At 50.8% G+C, this 21,400-nt stretch overlaps 6 protein-coding genes across 6 annotated transcripts; 1 reads left to right on the forward strand and 5 right to left on the reverse strand.

Moving 5' to 3' along the window:
* Positions 1–17: 17 nt before the first annotated feature.
* LRP88_00261 (ankyrin repeat-containing domain protein) lies at positions 18–6,191 on the reverse strand (the record flags this gene model as incomplete). The annotated part of the gene is made up of 1 exon (XM_083236977.1): positions 18–6,191. One exon carries the CDS (start codon positions 6,189–6,191, stop codon positions 18–20), a length of 6,174 nt encoding a protein of 2,057 aa, XP_083107346.1.
* Positions 6,192–6,486: 295 nt separating this feature from the next.
* Positions 6,487–7,986, reverse strand: LRP88_00262 (F-box protein; the record flags this gene model as incomplete). The annotated part of the gene is made up of 1 exon (XM_083236978.1): positions 6,487–7,986. The coding sequence occupies one exon, from the start codon at positions 7,984–7,986 to the stop codon at positions 6,487–6,489; it is 1,500 nt and encodes a 499-aa protein (XP_083107347.1).
* Positions 7,987–8,384: 398 nt separating this feature from the next.
* On the reverse strand, positions 8,385–10,715 carry LRP88_00263 (uncharacterized protein; the record flags this gene model as incomplete). The annotated part of the gene is made up of 4 exons (XM_083236979.1): positions 8,385–8,611; positions 8,664–9,122; positions 9,175–9,462; positions 9,515–10,715. 4 exons carry the CDS (start codon positions 10,713–10,715, stop codon positions 8,385–8,387), a joined length of 2,175 nt encoding a protein of 724 aa, XP_083107348.1.
* Positions 10,716–11,928: 1,213 nt separating this feature from the next.
* LRP88_00264 (uncharacterized protein) lies at positions 11,929–12,891 on the reverse strand (the record flags this gene model as incomplete). Its single annotated transcript, XM_083236980.1, has 1 exon — positions 11,929–12,891. The coding sequence occupies one exon, from the start codon at positions 12,889–12,891 to the stop codon at positions 11,929–11,931; it is 963 nt and encodes a 320-aa protein (XP_083107349.1).
* A 4,854-nt stretch (positions 12,892–17,745) lies between these two features.
* LRP88_00265 (uncharacterized protein) lies at positions 17,746–18,483 on the reverse strand (the record flags this gene model as incomplete). The annotated part of the gene is made up of 1 exon (XM_083236981.1): positions 17,746–18,483. One exon carries the CDS (start codon positions 18,481–18,483, stop codon positions 17,746–17,748), a length of 738 nt encoding a protein of 245 aa, XP_083107350.1.
* Positions 18,484–18,858: 375 nt separating this feature from the next.
* Positions 18,859–19,776, forward strand: LRP88_00266 (putative alpha/beta fold family hydrolase; the record flags this gene model as incomplete). The annotated part of the gene is made up of 1 exon (XM_083236982.1): positions 18,859–19,776. The coding sequence occupies one exon, from the start codon at positions 18,859–18,861 to the stop codon at positions 19,774–19,776; it is 918 nt and encodes a 305-aa protein (XP_083107351.1).
* Positions 19,777–21,400: the final 1,624 nt, after the last annotated feature.

A 21,400-nucleotide genomic window follows, 5' to 3' on the forward strand; every position in this document is an offset into this window, starting at 1 on the left:
CCCCTCACCACCGCCAACTACTTTCTTTGCAGAACTCCCACAATCTCATCCTTCCCACAAGCGCTCGCAATATCCAAAGCGGTCCTCCCCTTTGTATCCTCCTTCAGCGGGTCTACTCCTCTATTCAATAATACTTCAAAGAGAGGTTTGTCGTGTCCAGGCTTGCCGAACTTCGGCTTCTTTCGTAAAGTGATGACGTGAAGTCCCGTTTCGCCCGCCTCATTCGCGGCTGAGAAATCGACGTCGCTGTCTGGTGGGAATAGCTTGTCAAAGTGATCAACATGGCACACTCCTGGATCCTTGCGTCTGTTGCTAGACCGTTCTGGGGTCGACAGGTACGTGTGCAGAGGAGTGTTTCCAGCGTTGTCGGTAGCGTTGATAGAGCCTCCCTTGGCAATGATATTTTTCCAGAGGGACAAGCTTTGATCAAAGTAGTCGCTTGGAAGTTCCTCGTGGGAAGATGTGTGGCGTAACTCTCTCTCAATCTTCAAACACTGAGTCGCGATGTGATGCAGTGGTGTGAGGCCCTCAGGATCGGGTTCAGAGGCTGATGCGCCTTTGTCGAGGAACAAGCTGCAAACACTAGGTCGAAGCGTACGGAGAGCACGGTGAAATGGTGTGAAGCCGTCATTGTCTTCCAACCAGAGGGTAGGGACGACTTCTTCTCTGTTGATGAAGTTAATGACGATTTCTTCTGGCATGGCAGCGTTGTCAAGGAGATGATGAAGTGCCGTCTTTCCATCGTCATCAACTGATGTGGCGTCCGCTCCTTGATCCAAGATACGAATAGGAGCACCTTGAGCCTTGGGAACCACTCTTCCACGCTCAAAGTATCCAGGGACACGGCCCTCCCAGCGACAGGCAGCCATCAGGACAGTTCGACCAATCTGGTCACAATGGTTGAAGTCGATTCGTGAAACACATGGTTCCTGTAGCAGGGTATCTGAAACCTCGTACCAGCTCGGTACCTCAAAGAGATACTGAATGATAGTCTCCTCGTCGTTCAACGGCAGATACAAATCTGCTCCTCGCTCCACAAGGGTACGAAGTAATGGCATGGAACCTGGGACGCTGGTGCACATCTTATCGGCAAAGGCAGCGCGCATAACCGGATACCGCTTGCGAGGGGGCCCACTCGATGAATGGCGGAAACTGCTGGTATCGTAGTCACCGTCGACAGCGTTCACACTAAGGCCGTGGTCAAGGAGCGCCTCGAGCGCTTCCAGGTTCTGATGATAGATGGCTTGGAACACTGGGCTTCGACGTCCCACAGTAGGGTCCGCCCCCTTGTGGAGGAGCTGCTTAGTGGCATCTCCCGAATCGGCCGCCTTGTGGAGCGGAGTGTGGCCTTCTTCGTCCACAATGTTGAGGTCAGCACCGTGGTCAAGAAGGATGTTCACAGCCTCCGACCTCCAGAAGCCCCCATCTCCACTGTCATTCTGCTTTCCAGAGGCCGCAACGTGAATTGGAGACTCATTCTTCCCATTGAGAGCATTGACATCAGCTCCGTGGGCGATAAGGTACCTCATAGCATCCAGCTGCCAATAGCGATCGGCTGACGCAAGTATATGAAGTGCAGTCCCTCCTGGAGAAGGTTCGTCCTCATCGTATCTGTCTTCTGCGTCCATATGCGCACATCGGACGTTGATGTCAACATGGAGCTTCTCCACGAGGTATTGAATCGTGAGCATGTTGCATTCTGACTCACGACAGGCAAATTGGAGGGGAGTTAGCATTTCGGCACCATCATCGCCGACCCTTGCTTTGCTCAGCAACTCTTTTACTGCCTCGTAAGTGCCATACTGAGCTATGACATGGGGTAGTCTCTCAATGAGCTGGAGGTGGCCGGGCTTCATGAGTTCCTGCAGAAGAACGTAGTAGGCAGGTTTCTTCGGAGAAATTTCGAAGCCTTGGTCGACCAGCTTCACAACGTCGTCCCGAGGCATGAGAAACAATAAGCGTGATGGACAGCGGATGATGTAGTCAAAGATAGACTTGTCCTGTTCCAGCATCGCCAAACAAGACCTCGGCAGCATCAGCGCCATCTCAGCTTTTATGCGTCGCCGAGTCGCGTCAACGAAAGGAGTAGCACCGTGATTCTCTTCGAGAGATTTTGTTGCTGCATTGAATAGCTTCTCGTCGCGATAGAACATTTCAACAAATTCGACGCAGCCTTCTTGGATTGCAATGTCCAAGGCGGTGCTGCGCGACTGATCGACGACAGCTGAGTCCACGTTGGCATCCAGGAGCAGCTTCAAGATGGTACCAACAGCCGAGGCCGGCGCTGGTGGTTTGCTGTGCATATCTGCGTCCCACCGGTGTCTTCGAGGGTACTTGACAGAGCCTCTCGGCCGAAAAGGATCCCGTGGGCTTCGCATCCATTCAGATGTATGAGCTTGGATCTCCCAGGTCTTCTGCTCTGCCGCGCACTCTGCGCAAGCGTGAAGGAGAGTGCATCCGTGCGAGTCAATGGCCTTGACATTGCCACCGTGCTTGAGGAGAAGTGCTACCGACTCTGCTCCTCCCGAGGCACAAGCATAGTGAAGCGGTGTTCTGCCAAAGTCATCCGCTTGGTTCACGTCGAGGTTGCCCAGATGGCTAAGGATTTGAGCCAAAATGTTGCTCTTTCGAGCTCGGCAAGCTAGATGAAGAACATTCTGAGAGTCTCTTGTCAAGGAGCAGAGATTAGCCCCAGCGTCCACTAGTTGGAATACTTGCACCGCAGACCTCATCGCAGCCATGTGTATGGCAGTCAAGCCATCGTTGTTTCGGATCTCAAAGTCAACGCTGGCGCTATCATTTATGGCGTAGATAAAGTCGGTTCGCTTTTCCTTGGATTTGCTCTCTTCGCAAAACTTGTCTATGAACACATGCAAGGCAGTGTGACCGTGTTTGTTGACAGCATTGACGGGTATGCCGAGACTGAGCAGCCACCTCACATACTTCCAGTTGATTGGTGTCTTGTGATAGACAGCGGCGCAATGATGGAGGAGTGTGTCTCCGTTGTTGTTCGTACTGAGAGGATCCAATCCATCTGCAAAGAGACTCTCCAGCACTTTGCGATCCCCACGATTCCCGGCAGTAAGAAGATGGATGGCATTATTGCCTTGGTTGTCTGAGAGGCCAGGTGTCGCGCCGTGTTCTTTAAGGATACGTCGTTTCTCTGCATGGGTCAGAGAGTGAAGGTAAAGAGTACGACCATTCTCATCTCGTTGATCAATCTCCATTCCAGCAGCAAGCATACCCCCAAGAGTCTCAGTAAATTTGGCCATGTCCCACTCACGGGACAAGCCGAACCAGCACTCCTTCTTGGTCGAGTCAGACTTGCACTTTGAGACCAACAGGCCAAAGATCTCGGGCCCAAACTTGTGCGGGCCAAGGGCCATTGGGGTCACCCCGTCGTTATCTCGGCACTCTGGATCAGCCCCGTTGTCAAGGAAGAACTTGATGATGGGCTTTGCATACTCAATATGCGCTGGTTTGTCATAGTGGAATGAACCAATCAATTCGTCGAAAGGTGTCCTTCCAGCACTGTCTCTTTGATTCGGATCAGCTCCGTGTTCGATGAGCAGTTGCACACCTTTAAGGCTGCGATTCCTCGCGGCAACAATATGCAAAGGAGCACTTCCACTGCTGTCTCCTATCTTGGGATTGGCTCCTGCATTCAACAAGGCATTGAGTGCTGGCACATAGAGGCCACCAGTCAAACGTTGTGTAGGTTGGACCAATTTCCTCAGGGCGGTGTCTCCGGAGCTGCTAGTCTGATCGAGATCAACCCCAGCCTTGACCAAAATCTTCAGGATGGAGCGGCACGCAGTGTTGTTGCTCTTGTTCCATACACCTATCAAATCCAGTAACGGAGGTGTCATGCCTGGAGGAGGATAGACTCTGAGCCTTGACTGTGAGGTTCCCAAACTTGCCATCTTGTTGAGATCCGCGCCACGCTTGATCAGAGCCTCGACGCATTTGACATTGGCTGAGACACAAGCATAGTGCAGGGGAGACCCTCCGTGACACATGACGTTGACGGAGACATCAGTCTTTTCGAGAATGCTCAGGACGGAGTCAGTCCGAGAGAATCGGCAGCATTCGCAGAGGAGTTGTTCCAGTTCCTCTGAGCTGCAGAATGGGATCAGTGCTTCAACAGTCTCTGTGTGTCCGGCTTGACTGGCGTGTAGAAGCGCGTTTTCTCCCTCAATGACCTCCCAGTATAATGCCCCCTTGGGAATCTTTGTCTTGCCTGTGCTAGGCTTGACACCGGCTTCCAAGAGAACCGTCACCACTGACGCATGGTTCTTCTTGGCGGCAATGTGAAGTGGCTTCAGACCATCCGCGTCTTCAGCATTGGGATCACATCCATGCTGGATGAGCAGCGATGCAACCTTTGCATGTCCATTTTCAGCTGCCCAATGGAGGGGAATGCGCTCTCGGTCATCTTGAGCCGACACAGATGCTCCTTTCTGTATCAACTCTGAGACAAGCTCAGACATGCCAGCAAAAGCCGCAATGTGAAGCACTGTCGGGATATCCTGCCATAACCCATCCACCCACGCTGCCGAACCCCACTCGAGAGACAGCCATCTTCGAAAGGCCAAAACTTCAGGCCTGACGAATTCTTGGACAGTGTCGAAAAACTCGTTGTCTTTCACGTCGTAATTGCTGGCGTGGTATGACCAGTTCTCCACGGCATAGCCCAAAAATGGATGGCGCAGGCGAGCCTCTCGGTATTTCTCGTCATCTTTCCCATTCTTGCCGTAGTCCGCGCGGATGAACATATGCATTTCCCATAACTCTCGAGACTCTTTATCATTCTCATCTGGCCTTGTTCCCAAGTTTTCAGCCGAGATGATGGGAGGTTCAGAACGGAGGCGTAGAGTTCCAGATTGGAGGTACTGGAGGCAGTTGATGGCCATCTTCTTGTGTGCCTCGAGAGAGTCAATGACTGGAAAGTCAGAGGATGCGCCATCCTTTGAGACGGTGCGGGTATCACCGCGTAGAAATTCGGTGAAAGAGTGATGAATAACTTGCAGAGTCTCATCCTCCAAAATTTCAATCAGCGGTCCGCAGCAGGTAACAACAAGGTCCTTGAAGCCAGTGGGTGCATCGAGATCCGCACTGATGAACTTGACAAAACTCGCTAGCTCGCTCAACCGGAAAGGTCGGGATGAATGAGTGACGGCTTCAAGAACAAGCACTTGAAGATCTGTACTGATGCCCTTCTCCTGGCGCTGCTTGGCCAACATGCTGGTGTATGTCTGCTCCAAGCCAATAGGAAGAGATTTCTCAAGTGCGCCGATATCTTCTGGACCATCGTCGGCAAGAGAAGCTTCGATTTGGTCCATGGTGAGCTTGGCATAAAGAAACAGGCCTTCAGACCTTTTGGCGACCATGTCAATGAGCTCCTCTTTGATCTGAAGCTTGTCCTCGGACATGACGGCTGTATCAAATCGATGACGAAGATACGAGATGATGTCGACATCCACAAGACGTTGCTGAAGACTGATGTGGACGATTGAAGAGTCGCGCAAAGCACTTTGCAGATGTTGCTTAGGCCTGCTGGTGATGAGAAGCTTCAACGACTGAGGGCGGTGAGTGGCGAGACTGTTGAGCTTGTCGAGGAAAGGCCTATTTTCGGTCGTCATCTCATCGAGAGCATCTCCCACGCAGTAGAGTTTTGGAAGTCGAGAGGCTCCATTGAGGAAGATGTCGATGAGATCGTTGTCTGAAGTCTCCTCCAGTTTGGTCTCGAGGCGGGATTGAAGGACGTATTGCAGCTTGGGGGAATGCGGGAGAAGCTGGGCCAGCCAGTCTTGGATGAGAGCACGTGGAGAAAAGTTGGCTGCGACAATGTTTCTGAAGAAGAAGAATAGAACAGGACAGTTCTCAGTTGTCTTCAAATGGTGGATGATGGACGCTGCCATGACGGACTTGCCAGCACCTGGAACACCCTTGATCCAAAGGCTGCCGTGGTCGGGAGAGTCGTGCCATTTTTTGTACTCATCCGTCTCGCAGATCCAGAGTCCTGTGCCAAGAGCCTGCGAGGCGAGATGACGTCGGAACTCACCCGAGTCGGCGAGATAATCGGTGGGTTGGAGCCATTCACGGATCTTGGCGAGGATCTCGGGGCTTACGGCGGTCTCTTCATGCTCCACAAAATCGTACTCATCCGCCGTCTTGACTGACTTTGGCATGATGTAAAAAATGAGGTTCAAAGTTAGATTGATTGGAAGAGTGCAGAGCAAGAAACAACTCCAGGACTGGCTCTGGAGTTGAGATGAAGGGAAGAGGACAGCGTGAACCAGTGCAGGAAGACCGTTAATTAAATAGCGACTGTGGTGGAGTCAGGCAACAGCACATGGACAAGGGTCTTGACCTGTCAGGTCATGGCTCGTGTTGGAGACACTGAGCAACCAACAACTCTTGGCGTTTTTCACCGTGAACATCGGTTGTTTATCTGTTTACAGTATCAATGACCTCGCGTAACTTCTAACTCGTCTTTGTCAGGTAAATGAGAGTCCGCATGCATCCACTCGAACTGTATCTCTGCCACAAATGCTTCTCTGTCACCTCAACCTCCCACCCATCAACGCTCTTGTCCCACTCAGACTCTCCCTTCTGTCTCTTCCCTTCATGCCTCTCTATACTGATCTTGCGCAAATTTGGAAAACCATCCGCTGCCATGAGAAGTTTGAACACGGCCCCGTTAATGTTGTCGCAGAAGCGCTTGTACTCGACGTGGCTGTAGTACTCCTCGTCCCAGTGCAGGTGCAGCGTCTCAATCATCGGAGGTAGGGCTTCAGCCAGTGGTATCTCTTGTTCTCCATCAGTATCCCAGGGGGCTCTGACACGTCCGGTAAAGTTGTTCAGAATGACTTTAAGGTGTCGAAGTGCTTTGAGATCGCGAAGGGAGCCGAGACGTCCGTCGAAGAAACCCCAGTTGTCATACTCAATGGTATGAAGATTGAAGAATTCCAGCTTGTGACCGAGCCTCCTGAGAACGTCTCCGACTTTGCTCAGGTCGAGATCCCAATCTTCTTCGTCAACATACAGGTCGTGTCTTCGAGCGCCAGCCGTTTCCATGCACAACCACTTCAGCCTCTTGCAGCGGGTCAGGATGTTTTCCAGGGTCGAATGGTCAAAGAGACATTCCTTGAGCTCAAGGGTTTCCAAGTTGCATGGCTCGTTTGGGAACTTGAAGTTGCTGATCGGGTTCGATAGCCAGCCAATTCCGAGCAGACGCAGGGTCTTGAGGTTAGGATGAAGCAGGACTGGCTCAAGTTCATCCATGGGGGTGTGACTGTCGGTGCAGTCCCCATGCCTAATGCGTACCTCTTCCAGATGCGGTAGGCCATAGTGTGCATAGGTCTCTCCTTGCGTAAGTTCATATTCCTTCAAGGCTCCCTCGTCTTCCTCGGCCAACTCAGTGTCGTCGTAATAGTCTTCCTTGAGACTCATTTCCAAATCTGGGCGTCCACTCAAAATCCACATTGTACACGGCGATGTGTTGTCGAAGGTATAGTCAACCAACCGCACCTGAGGTGACAGGGCCAAGATGAGAGGCGCCATCCCTACCACTCTGTGGTCGGCGATTTCCTTCCCAAGCTGTCTCTTGAAGGATATAGGTGCATCCAGGGAGAGCCAAGTTGACCTCAGGGCTTCCCGAAAGTCGTCATCTCCTTGTCGACAGCCGTTGCCCAGCGTGATGGTACGAATGTCGTGTCCCAGATGTGGGTTAGAGACCAGGCTTTTGGTCAACTGAACGAGGGATTCCTCATTATCATTATCATGTGCCGCAACCAGAATCGTGCGGTAAAGCAGAGGCTCGACTATGCGATGAAATCTTTTGCACGCGCGAGATATCGACATGAGGGTCTTGACGGGTGAAAGGTCGACTTCAACTCCGTACATCCACCATTTTTCGTATGGGAGATACCCTTCGAAGTTGGCAAAGATGTCGCGCCATATTTCGTCAGGTAGGGACTCCATGGTAAACAGAGAAAAATTGATCTTAAGGTTAATGGGCCTAGATCAAAGGGAGGTAAGACGCATATAAAGGAGACAGGTTGAAGGATGCATGCTAGGCAACAACTGCTGTGAGGAATTTAACGGCTCCTTTTGTGGGTCCGAGACCGTAGACCGAGTGAGCCAATCAGACTGACACTAAGAATGATCCTCCAGCATGTCACGGGGAGTGAGAAACAAGGGTGCGACAAAAGGTTGTAGTGATCGTGATTCATAAAGCGGCTATTGCAGATACCATAAACTAACAAACTATTCCAACCTGTTACCGGCCGTATTAAACCTTCGTTACTTCATGACATTTCAATCTTGGCAAAATCACAACCCTGAACACCCTGGTCCTTATCCTGGTCCTTATCCTGGTCCTAGTGCTCAGGTTGCGAGCGCACCTCTTCCCTTTCAACTGCATCGTAGCTATGCTCTCTCAGCGGGCGCTGTGGGCGCCAATCGCGACGTCTTTCACTCAGGATGTACTCCCGAAGGCCGATTGCGTTTTGCACCGTGGGCTTGAGATTGTCAACGGTAACGAGGATGCGTCCTTGATCATTCTTTTCGCCCTTGGCTTCAGCCAATTTGACAGCGACTTGGAAGGCTATTTCAGTGTTAGTGTCATTAATTTTGTTTGTTATTGAATGGCTGCTTACCACTTTGAATCTCTCTGCCATTCCATTCCAGAGCCTGGATCTCCTCGGACTTGACATAGTCCTTGACTTCTTCCATCACACTCATGTTCACGTCAGCGTCGGCTTCCAGCTTCTGGAAGAAATGTCCCCAAAGCTTAGTACGTTCCTCATCATCAAAGTGAGGATACAGGATCTGTGCGTTGACATGCGACATGAGAACGTGGTCAAATGCCTTGAGCCGGTTGGTAGTGAGAATCAAGATGCCCTTGAAGTAGCTCGAGGCTCGGAGAAAGTTGGCGACAAGATCAGTGCGGCCAAAGTCTAGAAAGACTTCGGCATCATCGATGAGGACAATGGCTCCCCATTTTTCGGCGAGCTTGAACCATCTCACGAGGCTCTCGTCCTTTCGGTCTGGTCTGGGGCCTAGGTCTGAAGTATCCAGTGAAAGTAAAGGCCTTCTTGTGTACTGGGCAATGCATTCTAAGATCTGTTAGCTTGTAACTCATATCTCTGCCGGCTTTTAAATACTAACCTGCCGTATACGACTTGCCAACTCCAGGTCGCCCGTGGAGGAGCATGGTCAGTCCGTCGCCCTTGATCGTAGTCGCCTCGGGTGGCCATGGCTGCTTCTGCTTGGAGGGCTTGTGAATTTGACCAAGTCCGGAGCGAAGCTGCTTCTGTGGCTTGTTCTCTTGGATGCCTCTAATATAAGGCTTTGCGAGATCTTGAATGTACATCTTTGAGGAATCCTTGAGGACCAGGTCATCAAAGAGAGGGCCATCAAAGGAAGCCTCTTGGAACCCATCAACATGAAGGTAGCCTATACACAACTATTAGTATCTTGGATTTACCTCTCAAGTGGGATAACTCACGCCATGACTTTGCCTTGAACAAGAAAGCCTCAACAATGGAATCGCAGAGGAAATACTGATGCTCTGTCAAGGTCTCCACGCTCTGAGGATTGATGTTGGAGTAGCCAACAAACTTTGGCTTGACCGCATGGCGATAGATGCGCTCCTCGCATTTTTCGCAGCTGCAGATCTTGAGCGGGCTTGAAGGATGGGCGATAGAGTCAATGAGAATCTTGCGGTCTTCTGGATGTCGGGGGAATGGACGGCTGTCCACAATGGCAAGGTCGTTGAAGGATTTTCGGGGGAAAGTGGTTGTGAAGCCATCAAAGTGATAGGGGCGAACCTCGCGTCTGAGGCTGTACCACTTCTTTCCACGGTTGACGAGATGCTTCTTGATGGCAGGAATGCTTTCGCTCTCAACATCTTCGGAGAAGTGAAGATACTCGCAGGGGAACGCGGGCAGGTCAACAATCTTCCTTTCTCCGGGAAAGCGATCCACCTTGAACTCCCAAGGCGCGGGTCCAACTCGGTCAAAGTCGGCGTCCATATTCCAGAGCCGAACCTTGTAAAAGTCGGCAGCGTCGTTGATGAAAGTGAACTCGACGCCAGTCATGACAAAAGGTTCATGCTCGTTGATGTTCCAGCGGTCAAAGTACATGTCGGCTCCTGGCTTATAGAGCAGCCAGAGCATGTCAAAGCTGGCGTATCCTCTGGCATGGCGCTCTCTCTCTGCGTCGACTTGCGCCTGGATCCGCTTCTTGACAAAGTCTTGGACGATGGCGATGTGCTTGCTCGCGAAACGGTTCGTGCAGGTCAATGGATCCGTCTCGGCAGCCTTTTCGAGTCTCTCGCGGTACTCTGTGAGCTCTTTCTCGAAAAAGACAAAGATGTTGTACGGCTCAGGGACTCTGATGACAATCTCCGACAGGTAGACGCCCGGAAAGTAGTCGACAACGCATCGCAGGGCTTCGGCAACAACAGGCGAAAAGATGTTGATGTAGCAATGTCCGGATGCAACCTCGGTTTTGGCAAGAGTGCTGTAGTCTACCTTGTCTGAGATGGTGCTCAGGCTTGACAGTCGAACGTCGATGTGCTCGAAAATGGGGGGCTCTTCTGCGTCATAGACGAAGTCTGGGTTCTTGTCGAGAATCACATCGCCTCCTCCTTTGCCGATGTACTTGACCTTGTACCTTATCAGATGCTCGTTCTCCAGATTGTCCATGATGGCCGGTGTCGTGCTGTTGGGTGTGATGGATTGAGAAAGATGGAAGTCCTTGGCACGAAAGCGAGAGACCCTGAGCGACAGACACCGCTCATATAGATCTACACAAGCACGCCAACAGATAGCAATGCCACCCACCCTAGGCAACAGGCCCCTCTCTTCACGGGCGTTCTGCTGACACAGCCACCGAAGTTGGGGGCTAAAAGTGAGCCACTTCTGACCCCTGTATCTTGCATCTAGAGTCACACCAAGAGCTCAGCTGCCTTGAAGATATGCAGCCACAGTCTCTAGTCATCAGCCATCTATGCAAGTCAACATTCTGCCTTGAGATGCCATTTCTCGCTGATTGGCAGCCGCTTCTTCGGCATTTGGATCTCGGGTTGAACAGGCCATTGACGGAGTAATGTTGGTCCATCCATCTTTTGAGCGTTCGGCATCGACCGAACCTTGATTTTTGAGGCAAGCCATGTGCCAACTGGCGAGCACAGGGATCACCCTGGCGGACTAGCCCGTCTTAGCCTCCTTCGTGAGACGGAGTTCCGTTCCTACTTACCCTACGCCGACGGAGTTGGTTGTGAGGTTTGAGAAAGACGGTAGGTCGATTTAACTAACGCAAGATAGTCTGTATGTATTATTTAATAAATTTTCTATTGTATGCTAAGCCTCTATTTGTAGGATGGGTTTGGGAGATGATGCATACCTATGCACCAGTGAGAACACGGAGGGATGAACTTTTTCCTTGGTTTGGGCCTTCTTCTGAACGAAGAGGCTTTCAGCGACAGGATTCACCCGCAATTCAACTTGTCCGAAAGAAAAACCACCAGATCTCTATAGACAATATTAAAATTGAAGAGGCCAAATTATAGCAAGCTTGATTGTCTCTTTTGATGCGAAAGTTTGGGAAATAGAGTGATCTGCGAGTTTGAACTGTTTGGTGGACTTGTATAAGATCGTGTTGCCAGGATGCGTAAGTCAAATCAGGTGCTTTAAACATGCCAGGCAATTATGAAAGTGCAATAATATTATCGATAGTCAGGAAAGTGAAGTAACCAAGCTGTATGTTCTATATGCAGATTATGCTATGTCTACACTCTATATATGCAGAAAAAGGAATAAATCTAAATACTTGAAAAGGACAAGGAAAAACTCCAAACAAGATGCCCAATATGTACAGTCAAAGTCAACCCCAGTCTATCACCAGACATTAAGTCCATTAGTTGCCCTTCCACTTGCCGTCGTCGTAGGGAGTACCCTCACCCTCATACTTGCCAGGGTGCCAGCTGCCATCGTCATTGCGCTTGGTGTTCTTCTTGTCGTACTTCTCAGGCGTCCACTTGCCATCATCAAAGCCGGTGCCCTCACCCTCGTACTTTCCAGGGGCCCACTTGCCATCGTCGTTCCTCTTGGTGTTCTTCTTGTCATACTTCTCGGGTGTCCACTTGCCATCGTCGAAGCCAGTACCCTCGCCCTCATACTTTCCGGGCTTCCAAGAACCATCATCGTTGCGCTTGGTGTTCTTCTTGTCGTACTTCTCAGGAGTCCATTTTCCGTCATCGTGACCAGTTCCCTCACCCTCGTACTTGCCGGGGCGCCAAGAGCCGTCATCATTCCTCTTGTGGTGCTTGTCGTACTTCTCAGGAGTCCACTTGCCATCATCAAAGCCAGTGCCTTCACCCTCATACTTGCCAGGGCGCCAGCTACCGTCATCGTTGCGCTTGTGGTTCTTATCGTACTTGGTGGGATTCCACTTGCCATCATCATGGCCAGTTCCCTCACCCTCGTATTTACCAGGGCGCCAGCTGCCGTCGTCGTTGCGCTTGTCATACTTCTCAGGCGTCCACTTGCCATCATCAAAGCCGGTGCCCTCGCCCTCGTACTTTCCAGGCTTCCAAGAGCCATCGTCGTTTCTCTTGGTCTTAGGCTTGTCGCCAGGGTACTTGGTGGGAGTCCACTTTCCGTCATCGAAGCCGGTTCCCTCGCCCTCATACTTGCCGGGCTTCCAGGAACCGTCGTCGTTCCTCTTGTCGTACTTTTCAGGCGTCCACTTGCCATCGTCGAAGCCAGTGCCCTTGCCTTCGTACTTGCCGGGAGTCCACTTGCCATCGTCGGCGGGCTTGGCTGTAGGGAGAGCCAGAGCCGTGACGGCAAAGGCGAGAAGAGTGTAGGAGTAGCGCATTTTGGGTGAAGTTGAAAAGAAAGATTAAGAGAAGAAGGAAATTGAAGCTGAAGATGAAGCTGAAAGAAGCAACGATTGAAAGGTTGTGTATGTGAGTTGTGTTGGTTGTTGAAGTGAGAGGAGGATGGTGTTGATGATGAGAATGAGAATGGATTCAACGACGGAATGTCCAGTCCCTTTTATCATTGAAGCTCTCACTCCAATGTGCCTCTTTCCAAAGTCATCACGACAGAGGGCGCAGCTCCGAAGCCATCATCGGGGATCTAGATCCATCTCACAGTTTGCGAGAGGGCAGTGAGACAGTGGCCGATGATGCTATTTTCGGGGCCCACTAGGTACTGTTGAGCCTAATCTCAAGCCTCTTGCCGCTTATTTTGCACCCATCGGCATCAGAGGCTTTCAGCTGCGCCCAGGCCCGTCCCAATGAAATCGTATCTCGCTGAAATCAGCACTAACAGCGGCACAACAGAGTTGGCGAGGCTCAGCTCCGCCCACTCCCCCAAGCTTAACCATGGCGTCGGTGACCCCCGCAGAGAGCCTTGGACCAAGGGGGGCTGTGCTCAAGGAACAGCCCTACGGCGTAGCATCACGAGTTGACAGTTACTCGTTTTGGGAAGATTGGTAATTGTACTCTTAGAATAGACAAGACACGCATCAGGAAGGAATGCTTCCCGCGAATTCATGCCCCGAATAGGATTGTATTCCCCGTTGTTCGCCGATTAAACAGCTTGGCAGCTCCACGGCACAGTCCTTGCGATCTCGCAATCCGACACCAAGATCCCATTTAATTGAAATGACGCAAGTCAGAAGTTTACAGCAGGTAAGCGGAATCGGTGAGCAGGCTCCATCTGCTTCGGCGCCGGGCACTAATTTGGTGGAGGGGCTGAGCCTGTCAGCGGCGATGAAATAGTGGCTTCGGCCAGGGACACCTATTGCGGTTTCGGGCGATAGGGCTGGCTGCACTTCTTGAACTATCCATTGTAAGACTCGAGTTGAAGTTCTTGATTCGTTGGGACATTCAAGACTAGAATAGTGCTCGGGAGGCCTCGACTTGCAAGTTGAAGGCTGGAGAGTGTCCAGCTTGGATTGTGTGATCCAGGCCATGGCTAGGACTGTCTATACGAGGAGTAAGCTGATCAGCTGCGCAAAGGATTGTGCCAAGTACCAAGCCATGGAAAGAAAGGGAATCCGTGGAGGCTTCTTCATGGCACCGGTACACGTGCAGCAACGAGATCATCTTTGCCAGATTATAAACCAAAACTCCACTTCTGCCTCTGCCACTTTGATCCATCCTATCTTACTCAGCCGGCCAGTTTTTGCGAGATCGATTAGTGTCAGTTGATCTCGTGTCTCACTGCCAAGTGTTCCTGCAGAAGGATGAGGGATATACTTGGTCGGAGTAAAGATAGCTCATTGTGTGGCCGAGACATCTGTGGCTGTATGAGAGGTATTAGGACGGAGGGGAAGGCAGATGATGACATAGAAGGCGGCTCTCAAGCTTGGACGTCAACGAAAGTGCTCTATCACTTGCTACATCATGTACCTCTGAATAAGTCATTAACTTTGTTCTGAGAGCCGTTCTGTATTGGTTAGTACTCTATCGCCGGGATAAGAATAGTCGCATCTCGACAGCACTGCAACGTTGCATAGGTAGGTAGATTGAGTCGGCCACCTCGGAGGCTCACGAGCAGAGCCCCAATCCTTCGGCCAGCAAACACGAGTGCTATTTTAGTATAAACCCTCCCCCTGTCGACCTTCCTTAAATCTCTCGTACTCGATGTTGTACTCTGCGTAGCATCTCGGACCATCTTTTAGTCGGCCTCCGTCTTGCTCAAGGATGGTGCACCTTGCCCAGTTACGCAAGCCTTCCGACCAAAGATCGTAGGAGCGTGTGGCTAAATTGTCCAGACCGTCCCAGTCTCCCTCTCTGAACAGGACAGCCTCTAATTCATACCCAGGCTGGGATTCTTGAAGCAACAGAAACATGTCGCGTGCCCCGTTGGCGTCCAACAGAGGCTGCGAGAGAGACTGTGGCGCGAACGGAAAGCCGTAGTGGGTGATAGGATGCATCGTATCGTTCTGGCCATTGACGGCTTCCAAGTTGAGGTAGATTGTCAGGTTCTTCAGCTTTGGTAGACTTTTCCCTAGCGTCCTGAGCTTTTCTCTAGGCCAGTCCTCCTACTCGCGGTCCAGGTCTATTGTCAGGTCCGCCAGCCCTGGGGCCCATTTCCCCAGATTTTGCAACTGTTCTGTTGATAAAGTAGGCCTTGGATCTCTCTCGACCTCTGCATTGATCCACTTGAGCTGTCTCAGTGACGGGCCATGATGGTATTGAAGCACAGCGTCAAAGACGTCGACATCGATAGTTGCACTTTCGATCCAGGTAAAATTGGTCAAAGACGAGGCTGGCAAAGCCATGGTAAATTCAAGAGCACGCGGCGGCCTCGGGGACTTTAACTTTTGTTTTGGAAGGGGTCCAGGTTCGGCCTCCCACCTCTCCAGCTCAGTTTTCCAGTCCACCCATCGACCGCCAATCGTGAGCGAGCGAAGACTGGTGAGCGCCAGTGGCAGACGATGAAAAAGGGCGTCTCCTTTCGGCTTGGGAGTCCCATGCTGCTTGATGGAAAGAGTGTGGACATGAGAAAAGTCCATGGCTTCAAGCCATAGCTCCATGTTGTCTTTTGATCGGTACTCGGCTGGTAGCCTTCTCCATCTGTACCACTTGGCTGCCTTGCCAGAATTCCACCGCCGCCACTTGGTCGACTCGCGAGAAGTCCACCACTCCCACGATTTGCCACCTCTGAATATTCCCATCAATGGATAAAAAAGACGATCAAGCGACCAGCGGGCATGATAGTATAGCTCGACAGCCATCACAACGATGGAGTTGGATGAGGATGAGGAAGGCCAGCTTCCGTCATCATTAGACCAATGCGGCCTGGGAGGGAGAACGCTCTGCCACTCCTTGTAGTCAAATTCGTAGGCGTCCAGTGTCAAGACTTGAGGGGCCGAAAGATAGCGATCACTGGCGTCAAGTGCGAAGGGCAGGCTATAGCGGTCGGGGAATCCGGTGCATCCGAAGAAGCCAGTATAGATGGATAGCTCGGTGATGTTTGTGCACGTTTTCATGGCTTCATGAACAGCCTCATGATTGCCGAATGGTGAGCCCACGGGGATGACGGCGTTGATCTTGTCTGGGCAGGGATCTTGACGAGTCCATCGTGGCCGATAATTCGCGTTGACGATAGTGATGGTGAGGGTCAACGTTAGAGCGAAGGGTAGCGAAAGCCCTCGAGGTTTGCGAGCCATTGCTGAAAATGGCCACTACAGCGTGATATCGGGCGACTTTTTTTTTTTTTTTTTTTTTTTAACTCTATCGTCGGGCGTTGAGCGCTGATGGGATCATTATCTGTTGTTCAGAAGGGAGATGATGCCAGCGTCGCAAGTTGCACAATTATTACTCATCAGAAGGATCAGGATGACATCCTTGTACTCGAATTGCAAACCATGCTTTAGTGCATATCGTGTTGGTCGGTGCTACAAGCTTGGTTAAGAGACCAGCCTTGATAGCACGAAGAGGTAAAAGATTGTGTAATTGAGTATATATCCTGCTTTTCTGGCAACTCTAGTGGTCGAGCAAGTGCCCCATCATCAGTTGCGCCGCCTCCAATAACACTTCCACTCTCTCCAATGGCAGTCTATGCTCTCTCAAACACATGCCATATAGCTCACGGTAATACTCTGCCGGTGTAGAGAAGAATGTTTTGTTTCCGAACTGTCCATCACGAAATACGACTTGCCACATGGTCTCAAAGACAGCACCGCAGACCGACTTGAGAGATGTGTTTTAAAAATCCAGTCGCGAAGGAAGCGCAACCGGTCTCGAGGGATCGAGTGGACAAACTAAAAACGCCCTGCCTCGCGGATTAAACCCTCGCCCAGCCAGCTTCGCGACCTCTGCAAGCTGCCTTTGCAAGCTATTGCAAGCTAGATGTGAACCTTGGGCATTAAAATTGGCTTTGTTGGCCTTTGACAACGGACTGCCGTTGGCAACTTCCGGAGTATCATCCCTTATATAATCCCTCGCATAATCCCCCTCCTTGCTAAACTCAGCACAGCTATATGCGGGACCTCTCGGCAGATACGTAGCATCCTCAAGCATGGGATGCCGAGGGACTCCTGGAGCCGTGCGAGAGTAGATCTAGCAGCAAATCTACATGCCATCATTTTATCACCTCTCTTGATGGCATTTGAAAGACGACAATGTAAGCGGGGAGGAGTATATGTGTAATGCGCCTCCATGGACGGCTAGTAAGTGTCCCATGTTATCTCCTAAGCGAAACGCTCCAATAACTTGCTGTGGATCACGTCTAGGCTAGAAGTGAGCCAGGAAGTAAAGCAGGTACCGCTCGTATCCTCTGCCGTGCCGTGCATAGCTCTGCATAGGTATCATCAGAGGCACGATTGTGATCATATAATGTCTCAGTAATATCAATTTGACTAGAGTGAAGAAGCATCTCACTCCTTGAGACCCGCCGTCAGTGACACCCGAGGACTCGCTCGAGCGCAATCAACTAGCAGCATGCGGTCGATCCCGCCCAGGTAAAAGCTGCGCTCTCGAGTCCCGGAGTATCTCTTGCAACCACGTAGGGAATGCTCGGATCATCGAACCGAAACTAAGTCTCCCCGGGACGATCACCTGGTCGCTTTTCCCTTGGAGAACCTGGGCGACGATCGCGTCCGCCACGACGCTGGCCTCGACGAGAGTGTCTGGGAATTTTCTTCCTTGATATAGACTCTCGATCATGGGCGTACGAGCCCATATGGGATGAAGGATACTGGGACGCCACCGGGTCAGCCTGCTATACAGCCAAATATACCGTGAGAGGTGACTCCATGCCTGGTTCGAACATGTGGGGCGTTGTATCTATGCCTCAGCTCCTGGGTGAGACCCTCATGGAAGGCCAAAGCGGCAGCCTTAGTGCAGGAGTAGTCCACGTTCGCCGCGCAAGTAAAAAAGCTTGCCATGCTCGCTACCGTGATGATGTGGCCATGATCATGTTTGATCATGTGCGGTAGGAATTCCCTGGCAAGAGTGAATAGAGAGATGGCGTTCATCTCAAACGTTCGCTGCGTTTCGGTATTCGTCTGGTCTAAGATCGTGCGCATAGTAGCGATGCCAGCGTTGTTGATTAAAACGGTAGGCTCACCGACATCTTGACGAATGGCCGCGGCAACATCGCGGACCGCATCGGGGGAGGTGATATCCGCCTTGAAGAAGTAAACGTTGGAGGGAAAGGGCGTTGATGGCTCAACGACATCGAGCACGACGACCCTGATGCCACGCTTGGCAAGCCTCCGGACGACGAGCTCACCGATTCTGCTAGAGCCACCGGTAATCAGGATGATCTCTTTCCTCCAGTTCCAGGTGCGGGCTTTGGAGAGATTGCTCAAGGACCGTGCATTCAGCGTGGAATTAAGGCCATAGACGGAGACTAGGGCGGCCAAGACAGCCAAAAGGCGCAGCTGCTGGGTCGTCGGGTTGCTCAGCCCATGCCGAAGAGCGGTTTCCAGGTCCCTGAACGAAACCATGGCGCTTGGTCGGAATTGTAGGAAGGGCTTCTGCTAGAAGTCAAATTGGAGTCATGATGTCATCTGAATGGTATTTGTCTGTTCCCTGGACGAGGCCTCAAACCTCGGGCCGCGGCTCGTCCACCACCAGAGCTCGCTCATCGGAGCTTGAAACGCTCCGGAGCTTGGAGCTCTTCGGGTCTTGAAACCCTCCGGAGCTTGAAACTCTTCGGAGCTGGCAACTCTCCGGAGCCTTGCGTTTCCCCGGAGCTCCGCACCACCAAAAGTTGAAACATATTTATTGAAGAGGGACGCTTCAAGCCAATTAAACCATTATCAACTCCGGCTCCTGCCTGTCAATTCCCGCTTCTGCTTCCAGGCCCCCTTATCTACACCATGGTGGCCACTGAGGACATTCGGATCCCAAGCTCCCGACACCCTAACTTCCGTATTGCCCTCACCCTTTACAAGTCACAAGCACCGGCCGGGCTGTCACCATGTCCTGTTATCATCATGGGCCACGGCATAGGTGCCATTAAAGCGGGGGGCATCCCTACTTTCGCGGCCGCCTTCGCTGCTGAGGGATATCACGCCGTGGCATTCGACTACCTACATTTTGGTGACAGCGACGGCGAGCCACGCAATCTCATGTCAGTGGCGGGAGAGTTGCAAGACTTTCGAGATGTCTTCGCGTGGGTGAGGCAGCGACCCGAGATGTTCGACAGCGAACGCATAGTTGTCTGGGGCAGCAGCTTCGGCGGCATGCACGTCACAGCTCTCCTCGCAGAAGATCACTCGATAGCTGCGGGCATTGCGCAGTGTCCCTGTGTGGATGGATTCGCTGCTGTCACCAAGGCACCACTCATGACATCACTGCGTCTCTCTGTGGCGGCAATCTCTGACACGTTCGCTGGCCTTTTGGGTCGCCAGCCCGTTTACATACCTCTAATTTCCGACGGACAACCTGGTTCGCCCATGGCTTTGATGATGGGGGAGGAAGTTATCGAGGGCTGGAAGAGAATCACACCGGAGGGCGTGGACTTCCCCAACATGATAACTGCCCGCTCACTCCTCAGCTTCTCCACCAGCCGTCCTGTCTTAAATATCCACGCAAGCACCCGGCCGTACCTCGTCGTGCTTCCAACTTGGGATCACCAGGCACCTTTGGAGGCTGCGGAAAAAGCCGTTTTCCGGGCGCCGCGTGGGGAGGCGCTTCGAGTCGATGGAGGACATTTCGACCTTTACCCGGGGGGTATTGCCTTTAGAAAAAACATTACAGGTCAATTAGCCTTTTTAAAACGAGTTTTAAAGTAACTAAAAGAGCATATATTAATACTAGAGAAGTCGCTAATAGTAGCCTATCGTTAAAGTCTAGTAAATATGATTTTAATGCGTAAGGTTTATATCTAGCTTATAACTATTAGAAAGTTAGGCTAACGTATATGATAAGCAAGTAGGATAGTCAAGCAAGTGGGACAGAAATCTTATACCTCTAAGACTAAAACCGTAATAAAAATACGATAAGCTATTTAATTAATTAAAACTAATTGCTATACTCTTCCCTAGATATCTTAATCACTACCTGATATGTCCTTGCATTATGCCCGGACTTGCCGTAGACACCATAACGCCTAATACCCGGTCGCGCTGACCTTCTTTGACTACTACTCCGCGATGATTCTGCTACTACCTGAGTATCTATATCCATTTGATCAATTGCCTGCCTACCTTCCTCTATTGTTATTACCCCTCTTTTCTGGAGTCGGGTTCTTTTTGCCCTCCGGCGCCGGCTTAGTATCTTATTTGCCTGTTCAAGTTCTTTGACCCTAGCCTTGAGTAAGGCAACCTTATGTATAATTATCTTTGTTCCCTTAGAAGAAGACCGTATAGCTTCTAGAATTAACTCTGGGGAGCTACTTTTATGCCTTATAACTCGTCTCTTAAGGTATTCGGACTGAGATTGAGCCTTAAGCATAGTTTTTGGGGTCTTTGAGACCCAAGGGGTCGACGGTTTAGCCTCCTCCTTAGGCGGCGTTGGAGTCCGTAACTGCATATTAAGCTTCGAGACTATACTTTCTGGGTTAAGAGGAATAAGCCCGGCCCCTCTGAAGGCTGACTTGATATTCTTTTCCGTCATGGTGGCCTGAAATGTGGCATAGAAGGCCGGAAAGAACTTGGTCTTTGAAACGTGGGTTATAGAGCATCTAATTAGATGCTTTATTTCTTAACCATAAGCGTTCTTAAGCACGCTAAAGTACCCGACGTCAAGGGGCTAAAGTAGATGAGATGAATGAGGCGGCATATAAAGCCTAATGATCTTATTCTCCTCGCAATATCTCTCAAATTCGATAGAGTAGTGACTTTTATGGTTATTAAGGATTAGAAGATAATAGCGACTATTTATTTGCTTGGCTATATATTAATCAAAGTGCTTGAGCCACTCGAGACCGGTCCCGTTATCGGTCTAGCTATTTTAGGTCGTCGTAATAGCCTAATCGCCCGGGAGGTTGCTTTCTTGGTACTAGTTAGCGAGGTGATATTAGCCTACACCGATGATGAATGGCGGGATCGCTTGGCTATCCGCATTAATCGCCTGAATGACCGTAATCTATTCTCGATTTCTAGGCTGCACTGATTTTGGCTTTCCACGCTTATCTATGCCTATGACGACTATTCCGCTCTAAATTATACCTATCATAAAGCCAGTCTTATCAACGTTATAGATATTATCTAATTAGATACTATACTTTATAATCGTATTCGCTATAAGCGTAAACTAGTTATATATAATGATTAGGTCTTCGCACTTAGCTCTCTGGTAATTATATCTCTGAAAAAAATGCGTCTTAAGCTCTAGGTGTCGCTTAATAAAGTTTAAAGCCTAGCATATGCCGACTGGTGGTGCGTCGAGGTCAGTAAGCAATTGATTAGTTATTTC

This window comes from Fusarium phalaenopsidis (assembly GCF_050370095.1).
Source record: "Fusarium phalaenopsidis strain FUZ10S chromosome Unknown contig_32274, whole genome shotgun sequence".
NCBI lineage: Eukaryota > Fungi > Ascomycota > Sordariomycetes > Hypocreales > Nectriaceae > Fusarium > Fusarium phalaenopsidis.